The sequence below is a fragment of the Oryzias latipes genome, chromosome 2, assembly GCF_002234675.1.
Source record: "Oryzias latipes chromosome 2, ASM223467v1".
NCBI classification, from domain to species: domain Eukaryota; kingdom Metazoa; phylum Chordata; class Actinopteri; order Beloniformes; family Adrianichthyidae; genus Oryzias; species Oryzias latipes.
The window spans coordinates 3,663,553-3,689,769 of NC_019860.2; the positions used below are offsets into that span (position 1 = coordinate 3,663,553).

Consider the following 26,217-nt stretch of genomic DNA (forward strand, 5'->3'; position numbering starts at 1 on the left):
AAACACAGCAAACGGGCTCTGGTGACACAGTTTCTCACAAGGTTAAGAAAAAACAACCTTCTAAAACATTAAAAAGCTTAACTTAAAAGATATTAATAAAAAAAGAAGTTGAATTTATTTTGCAAAAATTCAGTAGAAAGATGTTTTGAGAGTGTTTCTACTGAGTTAGTGTTCAGTTATTTGTTTTAAATAAAGCTTTTTCCCCCAAACTTCTACAATAAAAGTATATCTAACAGCTAATTTACGTCTCTTTTTAGTAATAAAAAAAAAAATTTATGTTTATAATGTTGGTAAGAAAGTCAAAGCGGAAGTGAATCAGGCAGAAAATACGTTTTTACGTTAGCTAGCGACTTTCTTTGCTCAATTACGTGCAGATTTTCTAGCTCTTTTAGGGGTAGTTTGCTTTGTAGATTAAAAACATCTAGAATTAGTACAATCATATCTTTCAACAATAAGAAACATATAAAAGATTGTCACATAAATATTAGTTTTAGCCTCTTTGTCAATCTTTTTATTTTTTAATTTGTGTTTTGGTAGTTAAATAGACTTTAGCTTAGCTTAAAATGCTAATTTCCCATAAAACTGTTAAAGTCATCTATTTCTTTATTCAAAAAATTGAAGACATCAATATAAGATATCAATCAAGTAGCAAATCATTTTTATAGTTGTGTTAAACTTTAAAAAATTCTGTTAAGAGGAATTTTGTGGCCTTTTAACGGAATGTCTTTTTTTGCACGACAAAAACCTTTTTTACAATCTGAAGATGAGAAAAAATGTTTTCTGGCGAAGAAAATAACACCTGAATTTAATTTAAATAAATGTTGTATGACACACTCAGGATAAATACTTTAAAAAAAAAGTCTCTAAAATAGATCCCTGGGGAACTCCAAAAGAAATTATGGTAAAATATCGATTTGAAAGGACTTGTGGCTGGTAAATATTGTCTAACTTCCTGGTATGACTAAACAAATAATTGGATAATGTTGCAGCACAACAGATACAGTAACAAATGTGTTTAGGAATTTGATGGATACAAACATATTTCTGTTTTTTTAAAGCTCTGATTTATTGATACTTTTTAAGGAAAAACACTGATAAGATTTCCGACCGACAGCTGATACAACATCAACCTATAAATATATCAATACTCGTCTGGCGTTCAGTACAAATATAGAAATTTGTTCAGCACGTGGTTATATTCCAAACACTGCAGTGGTCACAAACCCAAGAAAATACAAGAACAAACAAGAAAAGCTGGAAAAATACAAACTAAAATAGTCTTTACCCAAAAAAAAAAACTTTTTTGATTTTGTAAAGTTTTCCCCATTTTCCTAAAAGATCCATTATGTAGAAGGGGGGCCATCTAGTGGCAAAGTGTCAGACTGCATTAGAGAGTTTACTGAACCATCACACACCATCACACTGTGTTTTTGAAAACAGATGTGTTAAAACATTAAAGCTAGAATTTGTGTAGCGATAAACATAAAACAATATGAAGTGAAAAAATAAAAATTACAAAAATGATCAAGAAGTTTAAACTGATTTCATTTGGTATCAACTTGCCAGTGAGAGAAAAGATATTGAGATTTTCTGGTCTGAAATGGATCTTGAATAAAAGAATCAAGCAAAAAAAGTAGCATTTATTACAATAAAAAAAATGAAATAGACATTTTGTCTGCTTGTTCAAATAGGAAACCAGTTCATACTTTCAGGCTATTGCGATGAAATCTTTGGACATACTGCAAGGCTGTTCAGTCTCAACACACACAAAAATCTCCGTTTGGAGCGTCCAGTTGTTTTCAACTCAACCTCAACAACAATAAAATAAATTCTCTTTTTCCAGAGTATTTTGGATTATTTTGTTGAAAGGTGACGATATGAAGTCCACTGAAGCCCACTAGTAACACTTGGGTCTTCTGATGGACTTGGACGGTTGGAGGATCTGAATATCAGAAAGCGTATAAGATGATAACCTCAAACTGCTGGAAGTCCTTCCTTTTTTAAATCTATTGTAACATTTTCATGCAACAGAAATATACTTACAGCCTGGTTTCAAGAACTTTTTTCACCTCAATGGTCTCAAGTTAGAATTGTTTGAAATCAATAGGAATGATTAAAATTACACAAAAACGATGGTATTTAAACTTTTAACACCGGAGATGTCGCAGGCAACCCCTAAATAACATGTTCTTACGCGATTTCAATCATCTGATTCCGATTGGGAGAAAAACCGCTTTGCATATTAGCGCAACCCTCCACAAACGTAAAACATTGCTAACCCTTTACGAACGTAAAATGTTGCTAACCCTCTACGAACGTAAAACGTTGCTAACCCTTCACAAACGTAAATTGTTGCTAACCCTCTACGAACGTAAAATGTTGATGACCCTCTATGAACGTAAAACGTTGCTAACCCTTTACGAACGTCCAAAGTTGCTAACCCTTTACGAACATAAAATGTTGCTAACCCTGTACTAACGTAAAATGTTGCTAACACTTTACTAATGTTCATGTCGGTACAAATATTTTTCCGCTGTGTCGAAATCTGTAAGAGTTACGGTAAAAAAGCATTTCTCCGTGTCACAAACAGCTGACTAATGCTAATTATGTAATAATGTGTAAGTGTTGCATATTAGCGCAATGTCACTTTTCTCTGCCTCAGAATTCGCACATATTACGTTAATTGTGTAAACGGACAAAGAATTACAATAAAAAACGCCTTTCTCCGTGTCAGAATCAGCGGTTTTACAAAAATTGCCTAAACAACTTTAAAATTGTAAAGTTTTGCATATTAGCACAAGGTTGCTTGTCTTTGAATTAGCATCCGCTCAAGTTACACTAATTACGATAACGGTTTAGAAGTTACGAAAAAGTTTTCTCTTCCCCATCAGAATCAGTTGATTTATGCTAATTGCGTTAACAATTCACAGTTATAAAGTGTTGCATGTTAGGGAAAACTCTGATCAAATTGCGTTAATTACGTAAACGGATAAAAAATTACTATAAAAACTCTTTTTCCGTGTTTAGCTGATTTACATTAATTGCATAAACACTTCAAAACTGTACAGTGTTGCATTTTAGCACAAAGTTGCTTTTCTCCGCCTCAGAATCTGCTCATATTACCATAATTGCGTAAACGGCTAAAGGGTTACGAAAATTTGAATGTAGAATGTAGATACGTAAGGTGTTAATGGGTTAATTGTGTCGTCAAAACCTCAGCATTTCCTAAAAGGGGTTTGCTCCAACCATTGCTAAGGCCTGTAGTATGAAATGTCGCAGTTTCGCAAATGACCACTGGAGGTTAGTTTTAGAATCGTATGTCCGAGATTATCATTTAACCCTTTACTATTGTAATGATTATCGGTTTATTCAATAGATGTAACTGGCTCTAACACCTCCCGGGCTTGTTTGCACCGCCTTTGATTCCATTTCAGCAAAGGCAACTGTTCGGTGATGTCACTTCCTATCATAACAGAGCGTAAAAGCTGGCTTTAAGTTGGCTTCATTGAAACCGACCACAGACAAAAAATGTTCAAGTCGTTGATGCTACCTTCACACCGGACTTGAAAATGTGCACTCAAGAGACCACATTACCCATTCAAAAGTAGCTACGCAAATTTCTACAACTCTTTTTTGGCTCTTTGGATAAAAAGCTTGCCTAATAATGTTGAAAGTTAAACCAGTTGACCTTTGACCAAACTCGGCTTTGATAGTAACGTACAGGTTGCGTCCTTTTTAATTTACAGAAGTGCCAATGGTTGAGAAATTGATCACGAAGGACGAATTGATAATTGCAGTTAATTTCTGACTGGAATTCTATGACTCCAAGTCTTTCATATACCGGGATAGAGCTGTGAAAGAAAAGGCCTGGAGCAAGATTTGCACCGTTTAGACATTTCGCGCCAAGCCAACTGTAGGCGCAGGTCCTAGTATCAGGTAGCACCACTGTATGCTAAAAGCACGTCCAAGAACAAGCCTTCATGCACATCTTAGGTGTGTACGTAGCTACACTCTTAATGCGAATACAGATGTCTTCCAATGCATCTAAGCAGTCATGAAAAATCCCACAAGATTTGACAAAAAAAGTTACTATTGAAAAAAAATCTGCCTTTTATGGATGAAACAAAAAGTCCTACCAACTTTTCGAGATGCCACTGAGAGATAGTTTTTTTTCTTAGTGCTAAGTGACTGAGGTGTCTGATGTTTTTTTAAGGTGAAAAAGAGAAAAAACTCTAGGAAGACGAATGTGAGGCATGAGGGGAATGTTAAAGAAATGTAAAACAACCAGATAGCAAAGTGTAGGCAGACAAAAAAAGAAGGAAACGCTTGGAAAAATCAAGTAAAAGACAGATTTTACACTATTGAAATGTTGGTATTTCTCTGAAATAACCATAAACTCATGAAGGACTTGGAACAGATCAGACCTAAAGTTCACCGATTAACCAGACTTCTTGAAAAGACCATTCCTATTATCATAAACGGATTGACCTCAATGTACTAAAAAAATGGGTTCAGACAGCAAAGTCTCCATATCCAATAGGACAGAAGGCAGCACTTCGTAGGGTATCGAGGCAGTTGACGAGGATGAGCGCCCCCGTCAGGTGCTTCCACCTCTTGGTAATGGGATTCCTCATCTTGTCCAGGCCCAAGTGGAGTTCCTGGATCACGTCTCGGTAGCTGTCCCCAATATGGGCGGCCCACGTCAGCAAGAAGTCGTAAGCCGGTTTCCACATTGACTGAGGAGTTGGGGCAGAGAAAGGTGGGATTATTTCGGTGAACTGTCCGAACACCAGTAGGGTCAAACCCCGGCACTGGAGATCTACCACCCTGACCTTTCCTACATGTTGATAAATGACCAAAAATCTGAAAACCCATTTTCATAATTTACTGAGTCAGCTAAAAAGCAGTAAGTTGGCCTAAGATAAAGCCTAAAGGATCACGGTGGCAGACACGGAAGACCAAGGTTGAACATCCTGTTTTTGCCTTTTTTCTTAAATTTAAACTGTAAGTATACTGAATTCTACGTAATATTTGTTCACAGACAAAAGTAATCGATTCTAAATAGTACCCCAGGGAAAGTATTTCAGGTTGAATGGATATCAAACCAAATTTTTTTTATCTCTAACACTACAGTCACTTATCACAAAATGCCACCATGCGGCGAGCTAAATGCAATTTTTTCTGCAACTTCGGCAGGTGGCCGAAGTTGCACAAGGAAGCAGTTGCATTTTTACACACCACGTGCTGGCTTCAGAGGAAAAAATTTAAAAAAAAAAAAATGTTAAAAAAATTTAAATGTTTATGCCAACCGGACGATATCCGGCCGACCGGATACATTTGGAGGTTGCGCAATGGCAGTCCAGTGACAGTGGCAGTGAATAATTGACTGATGGGAGGATCTCCAACATTCCCAAAATCATCTAATGATTGGTCGATTTCAGATAGTCATCTACCTTGCCCCCGTGTTGCTGTCCCACTGCCACCATCTGATTGTTAGAAATCGGACGGTGGCTGTCAATGAGGGCTGTTGACATGGGCTGGGGGCCCTGGTGATGACCAGGCGTCAATCTGGCAATCTTGGCCACTGTGAGACCAAATGGGGAGACGGCATCGATGCTGCACCAAACTCATCATGCCCTTCATACCACCACGGCGAATCAGAGATTGACGAATTGCGTCTGATGCTGAGAAGAACACGAAGAAGACAGAACACTGTGCTTTCTGCTATAATAAATATATAATAAAAAAGCAGTGTGCACAAGAACGGTGAGGAAACAGGAGTTGTCCGGTGAAGCCGTGGTTGCAGCGCAGGGTTTTGCTCGGAAAATTTATGAACCTCCCAATAGCTCCAGGCCATCCGGCGGCTGTAGACCCGTGATATGGACGGCTGCCATCTGGACACATTTACACATCATCCTATCCGGCTGCATCCCCCCTGTGGCCGCCCAATTTTAGAATGACTGACAGTCATCTAAATTTATGACCACGCCGACGATTTTAAAAAAAATCAGCCGGCGGCAGCTAGTCTTGAAGATTCTGCCAATGTCTACTCATTGCACAGCGGCAGTTGTATTTGTGACCATAGTATAAAGAGCCCAACATATGTTGGCTATTAACAGCCAAAAAAAACAACATGGTAGACATTTTTGTTTTTGAGTTTTGGGAAGAAGAGCAGCGTCAACTGGCTTCTCTAGGCTTTGGTAACACCCCTGACACCCTGAAGGGATTATGTCTGTTTTTGGCCTGGGAGCACCTTGAGGTTGCGCTGGATGACATTTTTGTGAAGAGGAAGGTCTGGGCCTCTTACGGCATTTTATGGCAGGTGTCTTCCCTTGAGGCTCATCGAAAATGGATAGTTGTGCGTGTAAAAAGTGGATTGCGAAATATTCTTAAAGGTAATAGAAGTTGCACGCACTTATGCCATGTGGATGATGGTGTTGTACGGTGCCTTCACACTACGCTCTAGTCTTTGGTAAAGTATTAGTCGTAGCTGCCCTTACGACTAGATGGATGTCTCCTCTTACATACCCCTTACTTATTATCTTTGTGTGATGTATAAATAATCATTACAACCTGTCATTCGCAATTTGTCAAAAGAAATGAATGTGTATGTATACTTTTGCTTTAGGAGCTCATTGGGCGGTCAAAAAACTATTCCGTCACCTCCGTATCCCGTACGCGTTTGCCCCATCTAGCCTGTTGTGATCAAGCCTGAAACGAAACGTTCTCCCACCTCGTTGTCCAGTACTCCATTCCTGTCCTGATGTGGAGCCTCGTACGCTTCCATCTGCTGCCTTGACACCCGCGCCATCTTCTCAGCCAGCTCCCTCCATCTTGGTGCCACCTCCACCGCTGTGGTCAACAAGACGAAATCCAGGATCAACCGAACAACCAGTCCCTGACAGTCCATCTTCAACAGCGCCTGAATTTAGGGATAAATGAAGACAAATAAGGTGTTTTGGATGAAAAGATGGAGAGAATTTTGTAGATAGATTCTCAAGACATTTGTTTTTACTTTTTCTGTTTGGACGGATTGTGGAGGAAGTGGATACAAACAGATCAAAGAAAATGTGGCTGAGTTAATCACAAACAGCATTAGCATTTAGTCTGACCTGATCAAAAAGGATAACACTACCATACCAAAATACTACTATACCAGATATTTTTGATTTTTAAAAGTAAAAAAAAAAAGCAAAATATTACTGTTTTTCACTAAAAGAAATCAATTCTCTCAAGTACAAAAGGGGCTGGAAGAATAGACCTTTTTCGCGCACCATCTTATATAAAGGCACATTGAGCGAGACAAAAGTTATAAGTCAGTCAGAGTTTATTGACTGAGTTCACAGTAATTCTAAAACATAATTGTAACAAGCTACATGTTAGCCACAGTTAAAACAGTAGCCACGCTTAAGTATTTACAATACCTATCGCTCCCAATCTTCTCAGCAACATGTAAAAAAACAGACTGAAACCATTAAAACAAATGTTCCTGTGACTATGCCAACTCCCAACCTTGATAGGAGCATGTAATAAAAAAACACAGTACACCACTGCTACGTTAGCCGCAATGGCATATTTACAAAAACACCCAACCTTGTTTTGCAAAAAAAAAACAGACTGATACAACTAAAACTAATGTTACTGTAACTAACCTAACCCACAGCCTTAAAAACGTTTAAAAAAACAGTCCGGCACTTCTACACAATGGCCACATTAGCATATTAACAAAAACATCTAACATTTTTTGCAACCCTAAAAATAATACCGCTAAAACAAACGTTACTGTGACTTCGCTCCAAATTTGATAATAACAGAAAATCAACAACACCGCTACATATTAGCCATGTTAGCATATTTACAATTTTACATATTGTAATATTTTTTTCCAACCTTAAGTGCAACACAATAAAAAACTGTCTGATACTAACAATGTTACTGTGACTATGCTAACTCCCAAGCTTAATAGCAACATGTAAAAAAAAAAACAGTCAAAACTGGTACAAGTTAGCCACGTTAGCACATTAACACTAATGTTAATTAACACCGTTTAACACATAATAAACGGACTGATACCACTAAAACAAACATTACTTCTAACTACACTCCCAAGCTTAATAGTATCTTTTAAAAAAACTGTCCAAAACTGCTTCACGTTAGTCACGTTGGAATATTTACAATAACACCCAACTTTATTCACAAAAAACAGACCGATACAACTAAAACAAACTTACTGTAACTACTCTAACACACAATCTTGATCAATATGTTTAAAAAAACAGTCCAACAACACGTTAGCCACATTAGCTTATTAACAATAACACCAAACCTGGTTAACAACACATAAAAAAACAGGCTGATACTGCTAAAACAAACATTACTGTGGCTACACCAACTCCCAAACGTCATAGTAACATGTGGGGGGGAAAGAAAACAGTTCAACGCCGCTACACGTTAGCCCTGTTTAGCATATTCTCAATACCTGTAACCCACAACCCTGTTCTGTAACACATAACAAATGGACTGATACTACTAAAACAAACGTTGCTGTGACTTTGCTAAATTCCTAGCTTGATAGTAACACGTAAAATAACAGTTCAATACTGCGACACATTAGCTACATTACTGTATTCACAATAACACCAAACATTGTTTGCAACATGTAAAAACAAAATCAGACTAATAACACAAAAACAAACATTACTATAACTACACTAACTCGCAACCTTAAAAGTAACATGTAAAAAATTAAAATAAAAGTCCAACACTGCCACACGTTAACAAATTCACAATACCTGTAACTCATAACCCTGTTTGTAACACATAATAAACAGACTGATACCGCTAAACAAACATTACTGTGCCTTTGCTAACTTCCTAGCTTGATAGTAATATGTAAAAAAAAACTATTCGACACAGCTACACGTTAGCATATTTTTTCTAAAACTCGTGAAAAAAACAAACACATCTTGACAAAGTGCTGTGTACATCTCAAAATGTAAAGAATTGAGCTCCAAATAGAGCAGTGACAGTGAGATGAACCAGCAGGGGGGTGCGGTGTCCACTCCCCCCCCCACCACCACCACCACCAAACACAAAATCGCCCACAAGCTCGACGCAAATGAATGCAATTACAAGGCAGTATCCTTTATTAACAAATAACAGTAACAACTAACTACTACCTATCTAACTAATGAACTAACTATATAGGTGTTGTAGAATGATTATGTGTATGTGTGTCAGCGCGCTGCATGTTTAGAAGGAAGCAGCGCACACACGTGTTTTGGGGGGGGGTGTTGATTCCTATGCAGCGGACCGCTTTCGAGCTACATGCAATCCTTCACCTGTGCTCTTTGGTACAGACATCTTCTCAGAATATTATATATTGCCCAGTAATAAACGAGACTGCAGACACTTTGTCACCTTTCCGGTAGCCATGAAGCCTGACACTCATGAAGAACGCGGGGCAGGAGGCTCCGCCTTTGTTTATACAGACACGTAACTTTGCGCTGCACAAAATAGTTCCCAAACAAAACATGTAGTGATATTCATGGAAATCTAACAGCGCGCGTTCATGTTTGGTGTCAAGGAGTGAAGGAGAACAGTAATAACCCCCCCCCCCCCCCCCCCCCCAACACAAAATCCTCTGGGTTTCCCCCAGAAGCCTGGACACAGGACTGGAAGAAAAAGTAAATTATCAGCAAAGATGAATGTGTTTAATGTGTTAATTATAGTTCCAATCACGCACCATATGCAGAACCTTCCAAAAAAAAAACTTTCCAAAAATAAAAAAAACGTGCGGTGATGAGGTCATCACCGTGATGCGGTGATGCGGTTATCGTCACACCCCTAGCTCCAAAAACCAAATAATGGTCAACAATGTAGCATGGACTCAAACCTAAACACGGTAACCTGGGGTGTAAACATTCCACAGGGCCGCTCCTGGAAAACCAGTAACCTGACCACTGGGGCCCATTCATGAATTATTAACATGCCGTGATGCAATGCAGCAAAGAGGATTGGTCTTGCAAAGCTCATAAACTCTCTTTAAACCACAAAAACAAGTTAATGATCCCGATTGCCTTGTTTTACGTTTGGACCTCCGTTTGACCGGCTTACTGGACCGACGCCATCCTGCGTCGGCTGATTCAGACTCCACACACGTTTTTCGGTCTAAGTACAGGCTAAATAGAGGTGATCAGCCCGGCGTGACCCGGCCAGTCTGTATGTTCTGTAAATGAACGCGGTCAGGTGTATGTAAACCCACTAGAAGAGATTAAACTCAGCAGGAAGCAGGGAGGACTTCCAGCTTCCGAATAAAGGTCAGCAGGTCAGAAAGCACAGTCAGGCAATGTACCGTGAAAAAAGTGCGAGAGCATTCACAGAACCTGTGGGAAGAGCTCAGACTGCACCAGCTGGGCGCTTAAGACCTTTCTTAAGGACTCTGTCAGCTGTTGTTTTGGGCCTTCGGGGCAAACTGGGTCAATGTAAAGCCTCAGAATTTTTCAGTCAGGGCAAGTTTAGTCCTACCCTGTCCCTGAGACTTCACAAAAGGCCAATTTAAATTTAACTTAAATGGAGTTCGAAACACAAATTTGAAACCAACAGTTTTCTTTATTTTTGGAACTGACTACAGCTCAAGTCCAAACCATGATTAGCTCACCCCCATGCCTAAGAAATTGGAAAGGCTGTTTCACAATTTATTTCTACGATTAAAACCAACAGTTTTCATTATTCCTGGAAAAGACTGCAGTACAAATCCGAACTACGATTAGTTTACCACCGTGCTTTACAAAAGAAAGGCTGTTATTGTATCATCTTTTAAAAGTTCATCAAACCCCTTCTTAACAACTCATGTGCTTATTTCCAGGCGAGTTCTTTATAACTTTATATAATCTTAGATGACCCCACCCTTAAGGCCCGTTCACACCAGGATGAATACGTTTAACGCCTCGTGACTAAACAAAGGGCACCAATGTGAGTGTGCACACCGACGCGGAAAAACGCCACGCGTCAAAAAAACGCCTCGGGTTCGTTTTTTTTTTTGACACCTCGCGTCGAAATCTATTCGAACAATGAGAATGGCGCTTTTGCTCACGTGTCTGGAGCTTCTGAAGTTACAGTAAAACACAACTTGGGGCGCTCAAACACAACTGCCTTGCTGAGCACACATACCAGCGAAGAAGATAGACGCCGAGTTGCATCTACACAGCCGCGAAGAAATAATGAAGAAATGAAGAAAGAATAAGGCGTTTTTACGGTCGAAAAGAGCTTCTTAGTGCTTTCAAGCAATTTTACAAACAGCCCACTCAGTTAAGTTCCAGCAATTTACTGTTTATTGATCACACTTTTCCCAAAGCCCTTTGCAGTTTGGTGTAGTGCAGGAGGCTGAACTCGAAACTGCTTTTTTTTTTTTTTGGGGTGTGAATAAAGGAAGAAATAGACTGAAAATAGGCAGCGTTTCTGATGACAGACAGCAGATGCGTAACAGCATAGAGAAACTGCAGCAACACGGCTCACTTCTCCTGTTGTGGATCTCTACTTCCAGCTCGTTAACTACCGGCGCAATCTGATTTAAAAATAGAAAAAAGCAGAGTCTGCCGACAGCAGCAGCAGCAGCAGCAGCAGCAGGGACCTACAGGAAACCCTGAAGCAGACAGAGGGAGTTGACAGCTGACCAGACGCTTGTCAGGAAAATGAGCGGCGCCTTCCAAAAAGCTTCAGACGGAGAAAACAACAAAGCTCAACACAGATGAAGGAGTTTTTAGACGGATTTGAAGAAAAGATGATCAAAAAAACCCATATCCTAAAAATAACAACACATTTATTGTATAGTAAAGTTTAGATGGATAGATAGATAGAGTACTTTATTAATCCCGAGGGAACTTGCATATCCATCCGATGCTGCTCAAATACACAAACATTCAATAGAAGTTTAAAGTAGTTGAGTAATAAATAGTCATAAAATCATAAAATAGTCACACCCACTAAAAACAGAATAAAAGGAATAAAAATATAAGAGCAATAAAAACAAAATAGAAGAAGTAAAAGCAAAAGCATAAAAGTGGTAAAAAGTAGATGCCCGTTTAGTGACTCCTCCTCATGCCCCCTCCCCTCCCAGCAGCATTGAACAGTCTAATTGCACTCGGTGCAAAGGACTTCCTGAGTCTTTCTGTGGAGCATGGCAGAGAGCGAAGGCGGTCGCTGAATGCGCTCCTCTGGTCACTACAGAGTCCATGTAGGGGATGACCAGTGTTCTTCAGGATGCTGTCCAGTTTGGACAGCATCCTCCGCTCTGCCACCACCTCCACTGTCTCCAGGCTCCGCCCCACCACACAGCCTGCACTCCTGACCAGACGATTCAGTTTTTTTATGTCCTTTTTGTTCGCACACACCCCCCCAACACACCACTGCATAGGACAGGGCACTTAAAACAATAGAATGATAAAACATCAAAAGGAGATCTGAGCAGACATTAAAAGAGGCGAGTCTTTTTACAAAGTACAACCTGCTCTGCCCCTTCCTGTGTATGGAGTCCATGTTTACCGACCAGTTCAGCTTCTTGTCCAGGAGGACTCCAAGATATTTGTAGTTATCCACTACCTCCACCTCTGCTCCACCAATGAGGATGGGCTCAGCAGGTGTTCGACGGAAGACCAGCACCATCTCCCTTGTCTTGGATGTGTTCAGGTGGAGGCAGTTTCGTTGGCTCCAGTGCACAAAGTCCTCCACCAGCTGTCTGTACTCCCCCTCCTCACCCTCTTTGATACATGCCACAATTGCTGTGTCATCCGAGAACTTCTGAAGGTGGCAAGCATCAGAGTTGTAGTGGAAGTCGGTGGTGTAGAGGGTAAAGAGGAGATGTGCAAGACCAGCCGCTCCAGCGTCTTCATGACATGAGATGTAAGGGCGACCGGCCTGTAGTCGTTCAGCTTAAAAAAAAACAACTTAATTGTCAAAAATAAGTTTTAAGAAAAGGAAAAAATAAAGTTTACTTTATTTATCCCACAATGGGGAAATTGTTCTCTGCAGTTGACCCCTCCCCTGGGGGTGGGGGTGAGCTGCAGGCGACCCGCGCTCGGGGGACGACAGCTGGCTGGGGAGAGCGGGGATCGAACCACCAACCCTTCAGTCACTGGACAACCTGCTCTACCGCCTGAGCCACTTGCCGCCCTCTTTTAAATTATTAAGTTATAGGGGTGTGGCCTTCCAAAGGCTCACTCTTAATTGGTGAGAGTGGTTGCCATAGTAACAACGACTCAGACCGACTCGGACCAATCACAGCTAACTGGTGTCGTCTGGCTTTAACATGGTGCTGTCCATATAGACTTCGTTTGGTTAGAACAGGAAGTAAAGGGTTTTCTATGGATGGTGTCACAATCGCTCGCTCCAGTTCTCTCATACGGTCAATGTTCTACTCTAAAAATGAAAAGATGGAATTGAAACTGTAATTTTGGGCTCAAAAGTGAAAATTTGAAAAAAAACAACAACAACAAAATAGAAGATATACAAATGATGTGCTTTTATTAGAATACTGTCTTCTGTTAAGGATTGATTAAGTTTTCAGTAATTTTTCAAATTTAAATCTGTTTTCACCCCCCACCGTTCTTTCAAGTTTACAATGTGTTTAACTATTACATTGTGTCTGGGTCAAAATTGACCCCTTGAAAACGGGTCAAAAACAACTTAAAAAACAGTTTTAACTCTTATATTGTGTCCGTGTAATTATTGACCCCTTAAGAATGGGTCAATTGAAAAAAAATTATAAACAACTTTAACTCGTACACCCAACGGGTCAATTTTGACCCAGACACAATTTAAGAGTTAAAACTTGAGTAAATTGATCCGATGGGACACAAGACCTTGGCTTAAAGACCACTGGGAACACTTTGACAATAGATCGAAAAGTGAGCGTAGTGGGACTTAAGGCATCTTTATAAATGTCTAAAATGTTACAAAAACACAGCAGACGTGTCGTTTCATCTGTTGAATTTAGAGCAGCATCTGTAAGATTCAATTTGAGGAAATAATGGATGTCTGAGTAGCTCAGACTCAGCTTACTGCTAAATTAAAAAGCTGCTATCGGGAACGTGTGTTGTCTCTGCTCCTGTTGAGTATTAGCCTCCTGGTTTCAGATGTGGAGGGGGGTCCTCATCTCTTCTACCTAACAGATCTATTATTGAAGAGCACTCCTGTGCACTGCCACACACAAGCGGTCTCAATTCATTCCCTGCCTTCTGTAACTCGATGCGCGCCGTTAAAGGATCTGCCGAGGCGGTGTCGGATGCCCCCCCACCCCGAGCATCTGAGTCCGTCGCGATCTACGGCTGATCACTTTTCAGGCGGGAACACCTGGCGGCCCGGAGAGCCGTGAACCCTGAAACTGGAGCGCTCCATCCGCTGGAGCACTTTCATTTGATTCCATTCAGGCCAAAAACAAAGACCGTCAAATCCTTGGCGTTTCAACAACACAACCCGTTTTTATTGTTAGCAGCTACAAGGCTTTATTGTGTCGCTAATGTATAATTTACTGTCTTTGCCTCGCAATAGGATGAGGAGAGACACTGTGATCCTGCCTCACAGTAGGCCGATTATGTCAACACGCGTGTGGTCGCGCAGACGAAAACAAGGACTAGATTAGCTTTGTTTGTGGTGCTACAGTTCAGCTAATGCCCGCTCACACTCAAAGAGATGGGAAAGTTTGGGGGGGGATTATGCTGGAAGATCAACAGCTGCAAAGCAGTAAGTTGGGAGTTTAGGCAGCCCCGTAAGGAGGGAAACCGTTGCTCAAACCCAAAGCTTTCACTTCTACCATGCTACATTCGGTATTCACACTGGATTAATGCTAGCCGATACTAGCGCATGTCCCACAGTTGGAGGAGGGTCATGGCGGTCCGAATTTCGTGAATCCTGCTTCAGGCTTTTTCTCTACCAGCTTTAATCCAATATACGAAAGACGCAATTCCAGACGCAATTACAAATCGCAATTAATAATTTCTCCTTCACTATCAATTTTCAAACGGTTGGTCACTCCGTGTATTGAAAAGGACGCTACTTATACGTCACTTCCAAATCCGAGTCCCTGATTGGTCAAAGTTTAACTGGTTTAACTTTTATCTGCATTTAATTGCTGCATGTTTTGTACGAAAAGGGACCTAAAAAATTTGCATAGAGACGCATGAACGAGAGTTTTGAACACAGAAGCCCAAAAATCACATATACGCATGCTTACATAAACTTTTTATTGGAAGTGGTCGTTTGATCATGTGTTTTGCACTGAATGCAATTTGTACAGATAGAGCGTCCAGTTTTAATGTTAGGTCAATGTACAAATGCGATTAGAGTTCCTGTGGGATTATTTGAGCATTAGGCACAGTGCGTTGATCTAGCAGCAATACAATTTGAGCAATCCCGGCTTGATTAAAGCGTTGCAGCACTTCCAGAGTTTGAAACTAGACCGATATCGCTAAAAAAACGTTACTGTGACTAACTCCCAACCTTGAAATTAAAAGATAAAAAAAAACAAAGTTCAACACTGATACATGTTAGCCACGTTAGCGTATTCACAATATTTGTAACTCCCAACCTTGTTTGTAGCAAATAAAAAAACTGACCAATGTCGCTAAAACGAACGTTGCTGTGACTATATACGCTAACTCCCAACCTTGTTGGAGACATGTAAAAAACAAAATCTGACATCAATACACATTAGCTGCATTAACATATTTAAAATAACAACCGACCTTGTTTACAGCTCGTAAAAAGAAAAAAAAAGACTGATATTTTGACAGAGCACCGTGTACCCCCCAAAATCACGACATCAGTAAACACAACCAGAATTAGAGAAGCAGAACCATAAGTAAAGTAATGTAGCAGTAAAAACAAATTACATTTAGCTAAATAGCTATCACACATTTTAAAGTACGTGTTTGTACAATTTTTGTTCGCACCAATTTGCTGTGACCTCATAAGTGGTAGTATAAGTTGTTAAGCTAATGTAGATCATAGTAGATGTAACACGAAAATGGCTAAAGTAGCAAAAGTGTAAAAGTAGTAAAAACTGAGTACATTTAGCTCCATAGCTAACGTACGTTGTAAAACCACAGTACCACCTTGGCTACTTTTTCATTAGTCTCTGCAAGTTTTCACTAGCATTTTTTATAATCACCTCATTAAACCAAGTGGCAGTACAAGTTGTTTAGCTAACGTAGCACACAGCGGATGCAAAATACTAATGCCTCAAGTAGCTAAAGTAAAGCGCCAAAGTAGTAAAAATTAGGTACATTTAGCTGCATAGCTAACATACATGATAAAATCAAAAAGCTGGACCTTAGCTAGTTTTACAATAGTGACTCTAAGTTTTCATTACTATTGTTTTATAGTGACCTCATCAAACCAGGTGGCAACACAAGTTGTTTTTTCTTTTTTAGCTAAAATGGCACACAGTATAAACAACATGCTAACTCCCAAAGTTGCCAAACTAAATTACTAAAGTAGTAAAAATACTCCCATTTAGCTACATAGCTAACGTTCATTTTAAAATCATACAACAGGACCTCAGCTAGTTTCACACACGTTCCTGTAAGTTTTCCTTCCTACTGTTTCGCAGTGACTTCATCAAACCATGTGGCAGTACAAATTGTTTAGTTGACGTTGCATGTGATTGATGCAACATGCTAATGCTGCTACCAATGCAGGTCAAGAAACAGTTTAACCGATTGAACCCTGTTTTATGGAAGATTTTAAAAAATGGTAGCACTAGCTGTGATTTTTAGGAGTGGAAAATTTAAAAACCGCAAAGAAAACCATACATTTAACATATCTTTCAGAAAGAAAAAACAAATTCGGAATATGTTTAACCTAAAGAGTATTAGAAATTTAGAATATTTGTGGTTTAGCATCACACCCCCTTAGCTCCATATAACCTAAACCTAACCTTAATAATGGAGGTACATAGGATTAGCCAACTCCAGCCCTCGAGGGCTTGTGTGTCTGCATGATTTCCAGATATCAAGGCCTAGAGTTGCACACTCTAAACCCTAAGCAGAGCAGACGGGCACTAATGCACAAGTCCAGGCCAGCCAGATACTTCTGCAATTTATTGATGGAGATCCCTTCTGTTTTCCATGATGACCCAAAGGCTGGTAAAGGATCCTGCTTCAGTACATAGACCAGAACCGGAGACAGTTTGGGAACCACTTCACCAGTAACGTACCGAACAACTGTCAAGGCAACAGAAGTGTTTTGTTTACCACTTGCTGGACTTTGATAGTGAGGCCTGGTTCAGACATAGAGTGGGCTCTCTTTGTGCGGCTTCCAGAATAAAAGCCTTTCATAAAGCATAAAAGCCTGCCTTGCTCTCTTTGTTCACGGCGAGACTGACAGGATAAAAACACGAGAGAGACAGTTTGTTACAGGTGAGCTACTCCTCTACCTGCACAGCAACAACAAACACACACTTCATTAGGCCCTGCAGCTTTTAGGGAGGGGTTACTTTGTCAAGTACTTTATGAAGAATGGGGAGGAAAATGCCTCAGGACTTCTTTGGTTCCCACGGGGAGGGCAGAACAGAAAACCCGCAAGCATTATTTTGCCTGGGTTATTTTCATCCAAAGCCTTTACACTTTCTCTTTAAAGGCTCTTCTTTCTCTCTCATTTTTCATGTGATGGCTCTTTGCCCCTTTAGCCCCCTCAGGGTAAGAAGATATGTGGTTTACCATTCATGGGACTGGACATGTACACTACCACTCAGGAAAATATATTTGAAGCAAGGACAGAACAATCAATCAGACAGTGCTGGAAACCAACAAAACTCCCAAGAGACAGATGAAACAAGCCACCTTTTACAGGTACAAACAAACCAAACTGCTTTTTTTGAAGAGTTTGTGTCCAGGATAGTTCCCACCGCCCCTGCTGGGATCTGAAGGTTTTTCTTAACCAATGAGCATCAAAGAAATCGACACACACAAACAATGAATCAAAACTTTTTCAAAACAACATTCATTTCAGGTTTCAGGGTTTGTAAAAATGGTCCTCAAGTTTTTATCGGTTCAGGTTCCACCTTTTTATCTGTTCAATTTTGATGAATAGATCTACGCTAAATCTCTTTATCTTTGGGGGAGCTACAGTGGTGCGATGAAGTTTTTACCCCTCTTCAAGATTTCTCAATTTCTTAAGTTTCCCATCATCAAACACATTTAAATATGAGTCAAAGACAACACAAGTAACAATAAAATGCAGATTTAAGGGAGAAAAACAATAAAACCTTTATTGACCTGCGTGAAAAATGAATTGCCCCTTCTTCTAAAACATAACTTAACTGTGAGTTTTCAAACCTGAGTTCAAATTCTCTGACTACACCCAAGCCGGATGCTGCCACACCTGTCTCCAATCAAGAAATCACTTAAATAGGACCAGCCTGACAAAGTGAAGTAGACCAAAAGATCCTCAAAACCTAGATATCATACCAAGGTCTAAAGACATTCAGGAACAAATGAGAAAGAAAGTACCGGTAATAGAGATCTATCAGAGTGAAAAAAGGTTATAAAGTCATTTCAAAAGCTTTGGGACTCCACCGAACCACAGTGAGAGCCATTATATACACATGGAGGAAGCATAGAACAGTATTGAACCTTCCCAAGAGAGGCTGGCGGAGCAAGATTACACCAAGAGTGCTGCGAAGACTCATCAAAGAGGTCAAAAAAGATCTCAACATCCAAAGAACTGCAGGCTTCACTTAACTCAATTAAGGTCAGTGTTCATGACTCCACCGTCCACTGAGCAAAAATAACATTAAGGCTCGTCTCCATTTTGCCAAAAGACATCTTGATGACCCCCAAGATTTTTGGAATAATATTCTGTGGTCTGATGAGAGAAAAGTTTAACTTTTTGGAAGGTCCTTATTTCATTACATCTGGCCTAAAAGTAACATTGATTTTCAGAAAACGAACATCATACCAACAGTAAAATATGGTAGTGTGATGGGGCGGTTTTGCCGATTCAGGGCCTGGAAGACCTGCTGATAATTGAAACCATGAATTCAGCCATTCTACCAAAGAATCCTGAAGGACAATGTTTGGCCATCTGTTTGTGACCTCAGTCTGGGCTCTGCAGCAAGATAATGGCCCAAAACATACAAGCAAATCCAGCTTGGAATGGCTTGAGACTTTGGAGTGGCCCAGTCAAAGTCCTGACCTGAGACGTCTGGATACGTCGTATGGTCATTTTCAGTATAAGGTACTTAGACTTTTCTAAAACGAAATTCCCTTTAAGTTACAGGGTTTGTACCCCAAGTTTTTACCAGTCCAGGTTTGACCTTTTCAATTAGACAAATACATTTACACTACTCGTATCTTTAGAGGGACTTTGGATCATCGATTAGTTTACAAAGTAACATTGGTGCCATAGATAACGCTGGCCTTCTCTTTTACTACAATAACACTGGGGTTGGAAAGGCGCATTTGAGTGACAAAAAAAGTCTATGTGAACGCTCATTAATTTGTGTTTTGGGCATCCGGGTTCAAAACCCTCATGTTCACAAATCACTGGGACACTTTTTAAGTCTGTTTGCGGGATCTAAATGAATTTCAAACAATCAGGGACCGGGATTTGGTAGTGACACATGGGTCGCATTCTTTCAAAAACACAGAGGTGCCAACTGTTTAAATTCTCTGCCACCAAGTCCTTCATATATCGGAATAGTGAAAGATAAAGTCTGGAGCAAGATTCATTTGCACTGCTTCGACATTTTGCAACACGCCTTTTCCAACTGAGAGTACATGCCCTAGTATTGGGTAGCAACAGCTCTGTGCGAGCACCATATGCTTAAAAGGTGTTCGTAAACCCGTGTTCTGCACGTTCTTGAACGTGCCGCACATGCCCGGAGTGAACGTAGCTTAACATGATGGGCAGGCTTTAGCTTAAGTCTGATGTATGGACATTTCCTGGACTCATGTGACCAGTCCTCTAAAACAACTTAGAAACCATTGGAAACCATTGATTAACACCTTTTACACCGAAAATTTCGCCGGCGCCATCTAAATAACTGATGTTTTTTGAAAACTGTAACTCCTCGATCGTTTATGCCATCGATGTGATTCCGCTGATTCTGACGTGGACAAAAGCATAGTCGAAAGACTGTCAACAGCTCCAGTGCTGACAGTCTTTCGACTGTCGACTGGGTTAACCCTTGTGCTATCCTAGGCACGTTAACATTGGGAGTTGGGTCATCTAGACCAGTGGTCCCAAACCTTTTTAACACCACGGACCTTTATGATGTCATTCAAAGTTTTCACGGACCGGTCTTTGAGATGTGGCTGACAAGTATTGTAGCAACACTACGACGAAAGAGGAACACAAACCTGACAAGGCAAATTCTAAGCTTTTATTTAGACAGGCATGACATCGTACATGGCACAGGTGTCATCATCCTCTCCCGTTCCCACACTCATGGTGCTAAAATGAAGAACTGTCTGTTAAATGTAGCTTTCTTTTTTGGGAGTGGAAGGTTCCTCTTATGTCTCCTGGCTGGGCCTTTTCCCCTTGGCAGAGAAACTTTCCACGTTTGTTTTTTACTCATTTAGCTAGTTCCTGGGTTTTATTTTAGTAGTCACCTATCACGTGACCGAGACGAGCGCCTTGGCCTGCGTCAAGACAGATAATCGGGCATATTTTTCACAATGAAACATTTCAGATTTCCAAAATAAATAAGTAATGGAAGTTATTTATTCTTTCTGTGCGGCCCGGTACCAAATGACGCACGGACCGGTTATATCCTGCCATTGAAGGTCCTTATTGGCTAAAAAAACCTGATTCAAGTAATCTGCAGCAGATAAAGAAGAACTTCAAATTGCTGACATTGTACCTAAAACAGTGGCAACTTCTGTTGCATGAATGTAGTATGGATTTAGGAATGCCGGCATGGATTGTCGGGGCAACTCCAGGCATCGAGGGCCGATGTGTCTCCTTGATTTCCAGATATCCAACCCCTACTCATGATCAATTATCTGGTTTACGTGTGTCCAGCCAATTAGAACATGCCAGAGCAGGGTGTGTTGGAAAACATGCAGGTATGCGGTCCTCGAGACCCCAAAGTTGCCCTCCACTGACTTATTTGTAAAGTATGCTGGTAAAAAACATCACCTGTACTCCTTCATGAGGAGCGCCATCTCAGAAAGGATGCTTTTTTTAGCACAATGCCCGCTGAACGGTCCTAACGATGCACTTAGAAATAAAACTGAATGAAACTGAACTGAATTTATCACCAGTACAGCTTCGATTGATGGTAAAGCACTAACAAGTGAGTCCAAACGCTGTGTCAGGGGTACAACATTAGCTCCATCAGGAGATGAAATTTTGGTTGTATCGCCCAGCCATAGTTGGTACAAATATTTATGGCTTCAAACTGGCTAAAGGGCAATGGGACAAACTCTTAATAATACCCCAAACGCTGCCATTTATTAATCGTCTATAGTAGACACTTTAAGGCTATCTTACCATCATGAGCTCCCGCTGGAAAGACTTTCTGTCCTTGTTCTCCAAGTTGGTACATTCCTCTTTGAGCTTCTCCAGAACTGATGCCACCTTCTCTGGTTCATTATCGAGTTCAGTCCGACAAAAGTAGTTCAGTGGCAAGTTACTATATCCAAGCGCGTCGGCAAACGCTCTCCAGCTACCCAGATTTTCCATTAAAACCATCCTCACGGTCGCATAGATGTACGTAAAAAACTTGCAGGGCTTCAGAATCTGGTCCAGAAGCATTGTGGTTGTAAGATCAGGCCCACACCAATAAATGGGTTTGACCTTACCCAGTACCAAAACATTCTTGGCGTGAATGAGGCCCAACTTTCCCTGGTAGTATCCAATGTACCACTCCTTAGTCCGCAGATGTCCTCGTAGTTTTATCTTCTCCTCGCTGAGCAGAGCAATAACATCCCCCTTCTTGTACTCTAACAGATAGGTGTTTTTGTTCTGCCGGATCACTGTTTTAATCAGTTTGCCAAACTTCAGGCTGGTGATGCACCGTTCCTGAAACTTTGGGTATTTAGAGGTAACAGCCAATGGCGACATAATAATTTTATCTATCTCTTTCTTTTTTAGGAACCTTCTCTGGCCTGTAACCCTGGCTCCGGCTTTTGGGGGTGGCTGTGGAGTTTGGACACAGAACTGGGTCAGGATACAGTCGAGAGCGTCCTTGACCTGGACCCTGAGAGTGAAATCTGAGATGCTGTTTGGGTCGTGGGATGTGATCACGAACAGGAGCCTGCTAACCTTTCCCAGCTTTAACTGAAACCCCCTGACCACGCCAGTGCCCTCACTTGGCTTGACCTGATAGTTGGACATGTTAGAGTACAATCCGATCTGCAAGTCCTGCAAGAAGCTCAACACAAACTGGTGCTTCCCCCACAGCTGCAGGGCCACCGGGGGAGTTGAGGTGCTTTGGTGTCCCACATCGTTAACCAACAGGGTTTTAGGCGCACAATCGTGCCCGAACATGGCGACGACAGTCTTGAATGCGGGGTGGATGTGCTTTGGTCCGTAAACGCCCAGCATGACCTTCCTTTGGACTTGGTCCCACACTGTCCTACTGTGACTGAGGCGATGGGACTGGACCACAACCGCAACATACATGCAAGGCTCCAGACTATCCAGTTGTACTTGGACTGTATCCTTGTAAACGTAAGCATTGGGGATGGGGATGTAGGGGCCTTCCTTACTGTCACTGCGAACACAGAGCACCTCCGCCGGATGACAGGTGTCCTTCTTCACTGCCACCGATACGTTCATCTCCAGAGTAATGAATGACTTTGTTTCCATGTTACTGAGCTTGATCTCCACCACGGGACTTACAGTTGAGCAGTGGTCACTGTTCAGCTCCAGAGGGGGGTCCAGTAAGGCTTTCATGGAGATCTGCTGGTGGTCTCCGTGGCTAACATGGCCTTCTGGGATGTGCACGCTGATGCAGGTGTCTGGAAGCTGAACAACCCCTCCGTTACTGTCCAAACAGCACACTATGTTGGTCTCCACAGGCTGCGTCTGACCCCACCCAGGACTCTGACCCAAAGAGTCGAGGTCATGGCAAGACCTGGCAAGCTTTCTGTGGTTTAGCCAGGCGGTTCTGAAGTCCTCTCTGCTCTGGAACTGCTCTGGCGAAGGAGCCTGAAGGCCTGAGAAGTGTCCGGATGAAGGTAAGGCTGGATTCGACTGCGCCTGAAGGACGGACAGCTCCGACAGACTGTGGGACCGCTTACTCTTGAAAAACGGATTGTCTCTTTGGAATTGAAATGCTACTTCCTGGTTGGGGCTTGTGGAGTTGTCATTATCGATATGACAGCTGTTGAAGTCATTGATTGTGACCGGACTTGTGTTGGAGAACAGCGACGGGGAGGCAAGGGAGTCAAAAAGAATCAGATCCACAGAGTTCCTTACGTCTTTGCAGTTCTGACCTATTCCCATCCACTCCCCAAGGCCTCCAAACTCTTTTGACCCGTACTCCTCCCCAACACTGTCAATCATGCCGCTGTCGCTTAACGACGAGTTCCTAAAGTTGATGGGCTGGACATAGGCAGCTGGAATGTACCCCATTTCTGTGTTGTTATGAGCATACCACCACTCCCCGCCTGAAGTGTCCAGAACAAAGAGGCGGTCCCCTTTGGAGAACTTGAGCGTGGTGAAGCTACTGGGGCAGTAGTCCTTGATAGCGACCACTTCTTGTGCATCTCCCAAGGAGTCTTGGGTGTCGAGCCTTAAGGCACTGGGAGAAGGCACTGAAATGAGAACATAGTTCATTTGCTAAGAGTTTCAATAGACGCAGACAACCACACTTCCATCCATCCTATCATTCAATTCCAATTACTCTAAGGTTACGACTGTTTAAGCAGACAATTTCGTGTTCCTCCCTACACAATTATTCGAGAATTTTACACACAAAAAATTAAAAGAAAGAAAATCTCAGAGGAGTTTAAATTCTGTAGAACGTACTAAAGGTGATTTAAAAAAAAAAAAGATAGCCGGCCTCTTCCCGTGGTCAAAGGTCAATGAAACTTCCGTCGGCTGCAATTTCGTGAGGATTGCTCCGATGAAAATTTCCCATAATTGGCAAAAATGTGAAAATTGGCTAATTTCAAACTTTGCTACAAAATAGCCGCCGAACCGTAATTGCTGTAGCCATCCTATAATAATTTGAAAACTTCCCTCGGCTGTCCTTGACACTTGTGTTTTGGTTTTGTTAGTGGATATTTTTTCTTTTTTTGATGGTTTCACCCACTGTGAGGCCATCTTTTATTGATTGGGGAGTTTTTGAGTTTGCAGCAAGGGCAATGTCTAAGCTCAAAGGCACAGTACAGTATCGGGCTACAGTGGAAAAAAAATGACTTTTTTTTGTTTGTTTTTTTGAGGCCATCAATTTGTATACTTTTCTTCCGGTCCCGTTTTTTTCTCAGATGTTAATATTTTACTTTTTTTTCGTGATTCAGCTTCTGGGTTTCGCAATCAATGGCAAAACTTGAAATCAATTCCATTTGGAAATGTACAATTCATTCTGAATGGATATATTTTAAAACCATTCATTTTGGCAGTGAAAAAATGAAACACATTTTTAAAAAATTACAAAAAAAAATCAACTTTACTTTAAACGTGTTTGATGAATTCACGATATTATTTGCTCTTTTTTTTCTAAACCAGGTCGTATTAAGGGAAGCTTTTTGCTTATAAACCCATTCATACAAGCGGCTTTAAAGCCACTGACCCTTCCTGACCTTTGACATCGCCGAGGCTCGCTCCAGTGACCCCGTCGCTGAGGTCGATAAGTGCCCCCTCGGACTTGCAGCGGGGGAGGACAAGGTTGGCTCGGACGATTCGATGGGCAGCCATGGCTGGTACTACGGGAACCAACGGCTCATTGGCGGATTGGAATCTGGAAAGGAACAAAAACAACCTGTAACAATACACAATCAATAAAAACAAGAGCAATTCTAGAAATGTTGCCAGAAAACGAGGTCCCTGGCTGAACGGCTCTTCTGAATCGATGCAAAAGTGCCGAAGAGGAAAGAGGGAGCGGTGGTTTGTCGGGACAATCGAAAAGCGATAAAGATTTACACTGAAGAAATCCATGAAGATCAGAGGCGAGCAATAAAATACAGAGCAGGCGAACTACGAAAACCCACAGATCAGCTGGAACCAGCATGTTCAGATGATCGAGAAGTCGGACAAATTGTGTTCAAATACAGGAGTCAAGAGATTACACTGCTTTCATGTCGTTATGACACTGTTTTTATGCTGGTATTACAAACCCAAACTGAAAATTAAACCCCTTTCTGGAGGAAAATAAACCTTTCTTCTGCAGAATGGTGATGTGAACACCTGAGTGTTTGCACGCTAGTGCAGCCGATTTGATCAAATTACTGCCGATTGGAGGAGGCATGCAGGAAAAGTCCTGTCACTGATTATCCTTATTACAACTGTAATGTGTGGAGAGGCAGTTTTTTTTCCCCATAATGCCGCGGCTCTTTAGTCACTGCCAAAGCTCCCAAAAGTCCCAGATCCATTTTTGTCGCCTTTACAAACTTTTTCCATCAAAAAGAAATCAATTCGCAGAAATGTCATTATGGTATTCCTCCCAGAAATAATAAAACGTCTATTTTCGATTGGAACTTTAAATCAAGTTTCTCTTGTTCTTTCATTAATTGATCCTCCCACTCTTTAAAGTTGGAGCGTTTCCCCAGTTCCACAGCCTCCACAGCAGACTGGAACTCAACTCCGAACTTTTCAAAACTCTAAAACACCTGACGATTGGTTTACAAACAAACAGAAATTGGCTTTTTTTGGGTCAAAAGAAAAGAAAAAGAAACAAAAGGTGCATTTTGTGGTATTATTCAACTTTTATTATTATTTATTTGTGGTATTATTTAACTTTTATAATGGGAGCCGGTTTAGCTCGTGCTGGTTTGCGGCGCCTTCCGTCCGTGAAACCCGGGTTCGACTCCGGGCTGCTCCCTGTTCCCTTCTCTACCTCAGCCGGTTCCAAGCCCGGTTTGAGAAGGTTGCGTCAGGAAGGGCATCCGGCGTAAAACATTGCCAAGTTTACCATGCGACTTGTTCGCTGTGGCGACCCCTGATGGGAGAAGCCGAAAGAGGACGATTCAACTTTTATTATTATATTATGTTACATTTTTTGTCTATAATTGAAGATCAAGTTGATTTTTTTTCTGTAACTCTCACCTA

The 26,217-nt window shown here is 41.2% G+C and overlaps 1 protein-coding gene across 1 annotated transcript; it reads right to left on the minus strand.

Annotated features, from left to right (window-relative positions):
* Positions 1–976: 976 nt before the first annotated feature.
* Positions 977–25,801, minus strand: LOC101174487 (SH3 domain-binding protein 4-A). The gene is made up of 4 exons (XM_020707695.2): positions 24,753–25,801; positions 21,493–23,762; positions 6,734–6,922; positions 977–4,736 (listed from the first exon to the last, which is right to left on the minus strand). The coding sequence occupies exons 1-4, from the start codon at positions 25,105–25,107 to the stop codon at positions 4,512–4,514; spliced, it is 3,039 nt and encodes a 1,012-aa protein (XP_020563354.1). The 5' UTR covers positions 25,108–25,801; the 3' UTR covers positions 977–4,511.
* Positions 25,802–26,217: the final 416 nt, after the last annotated feature.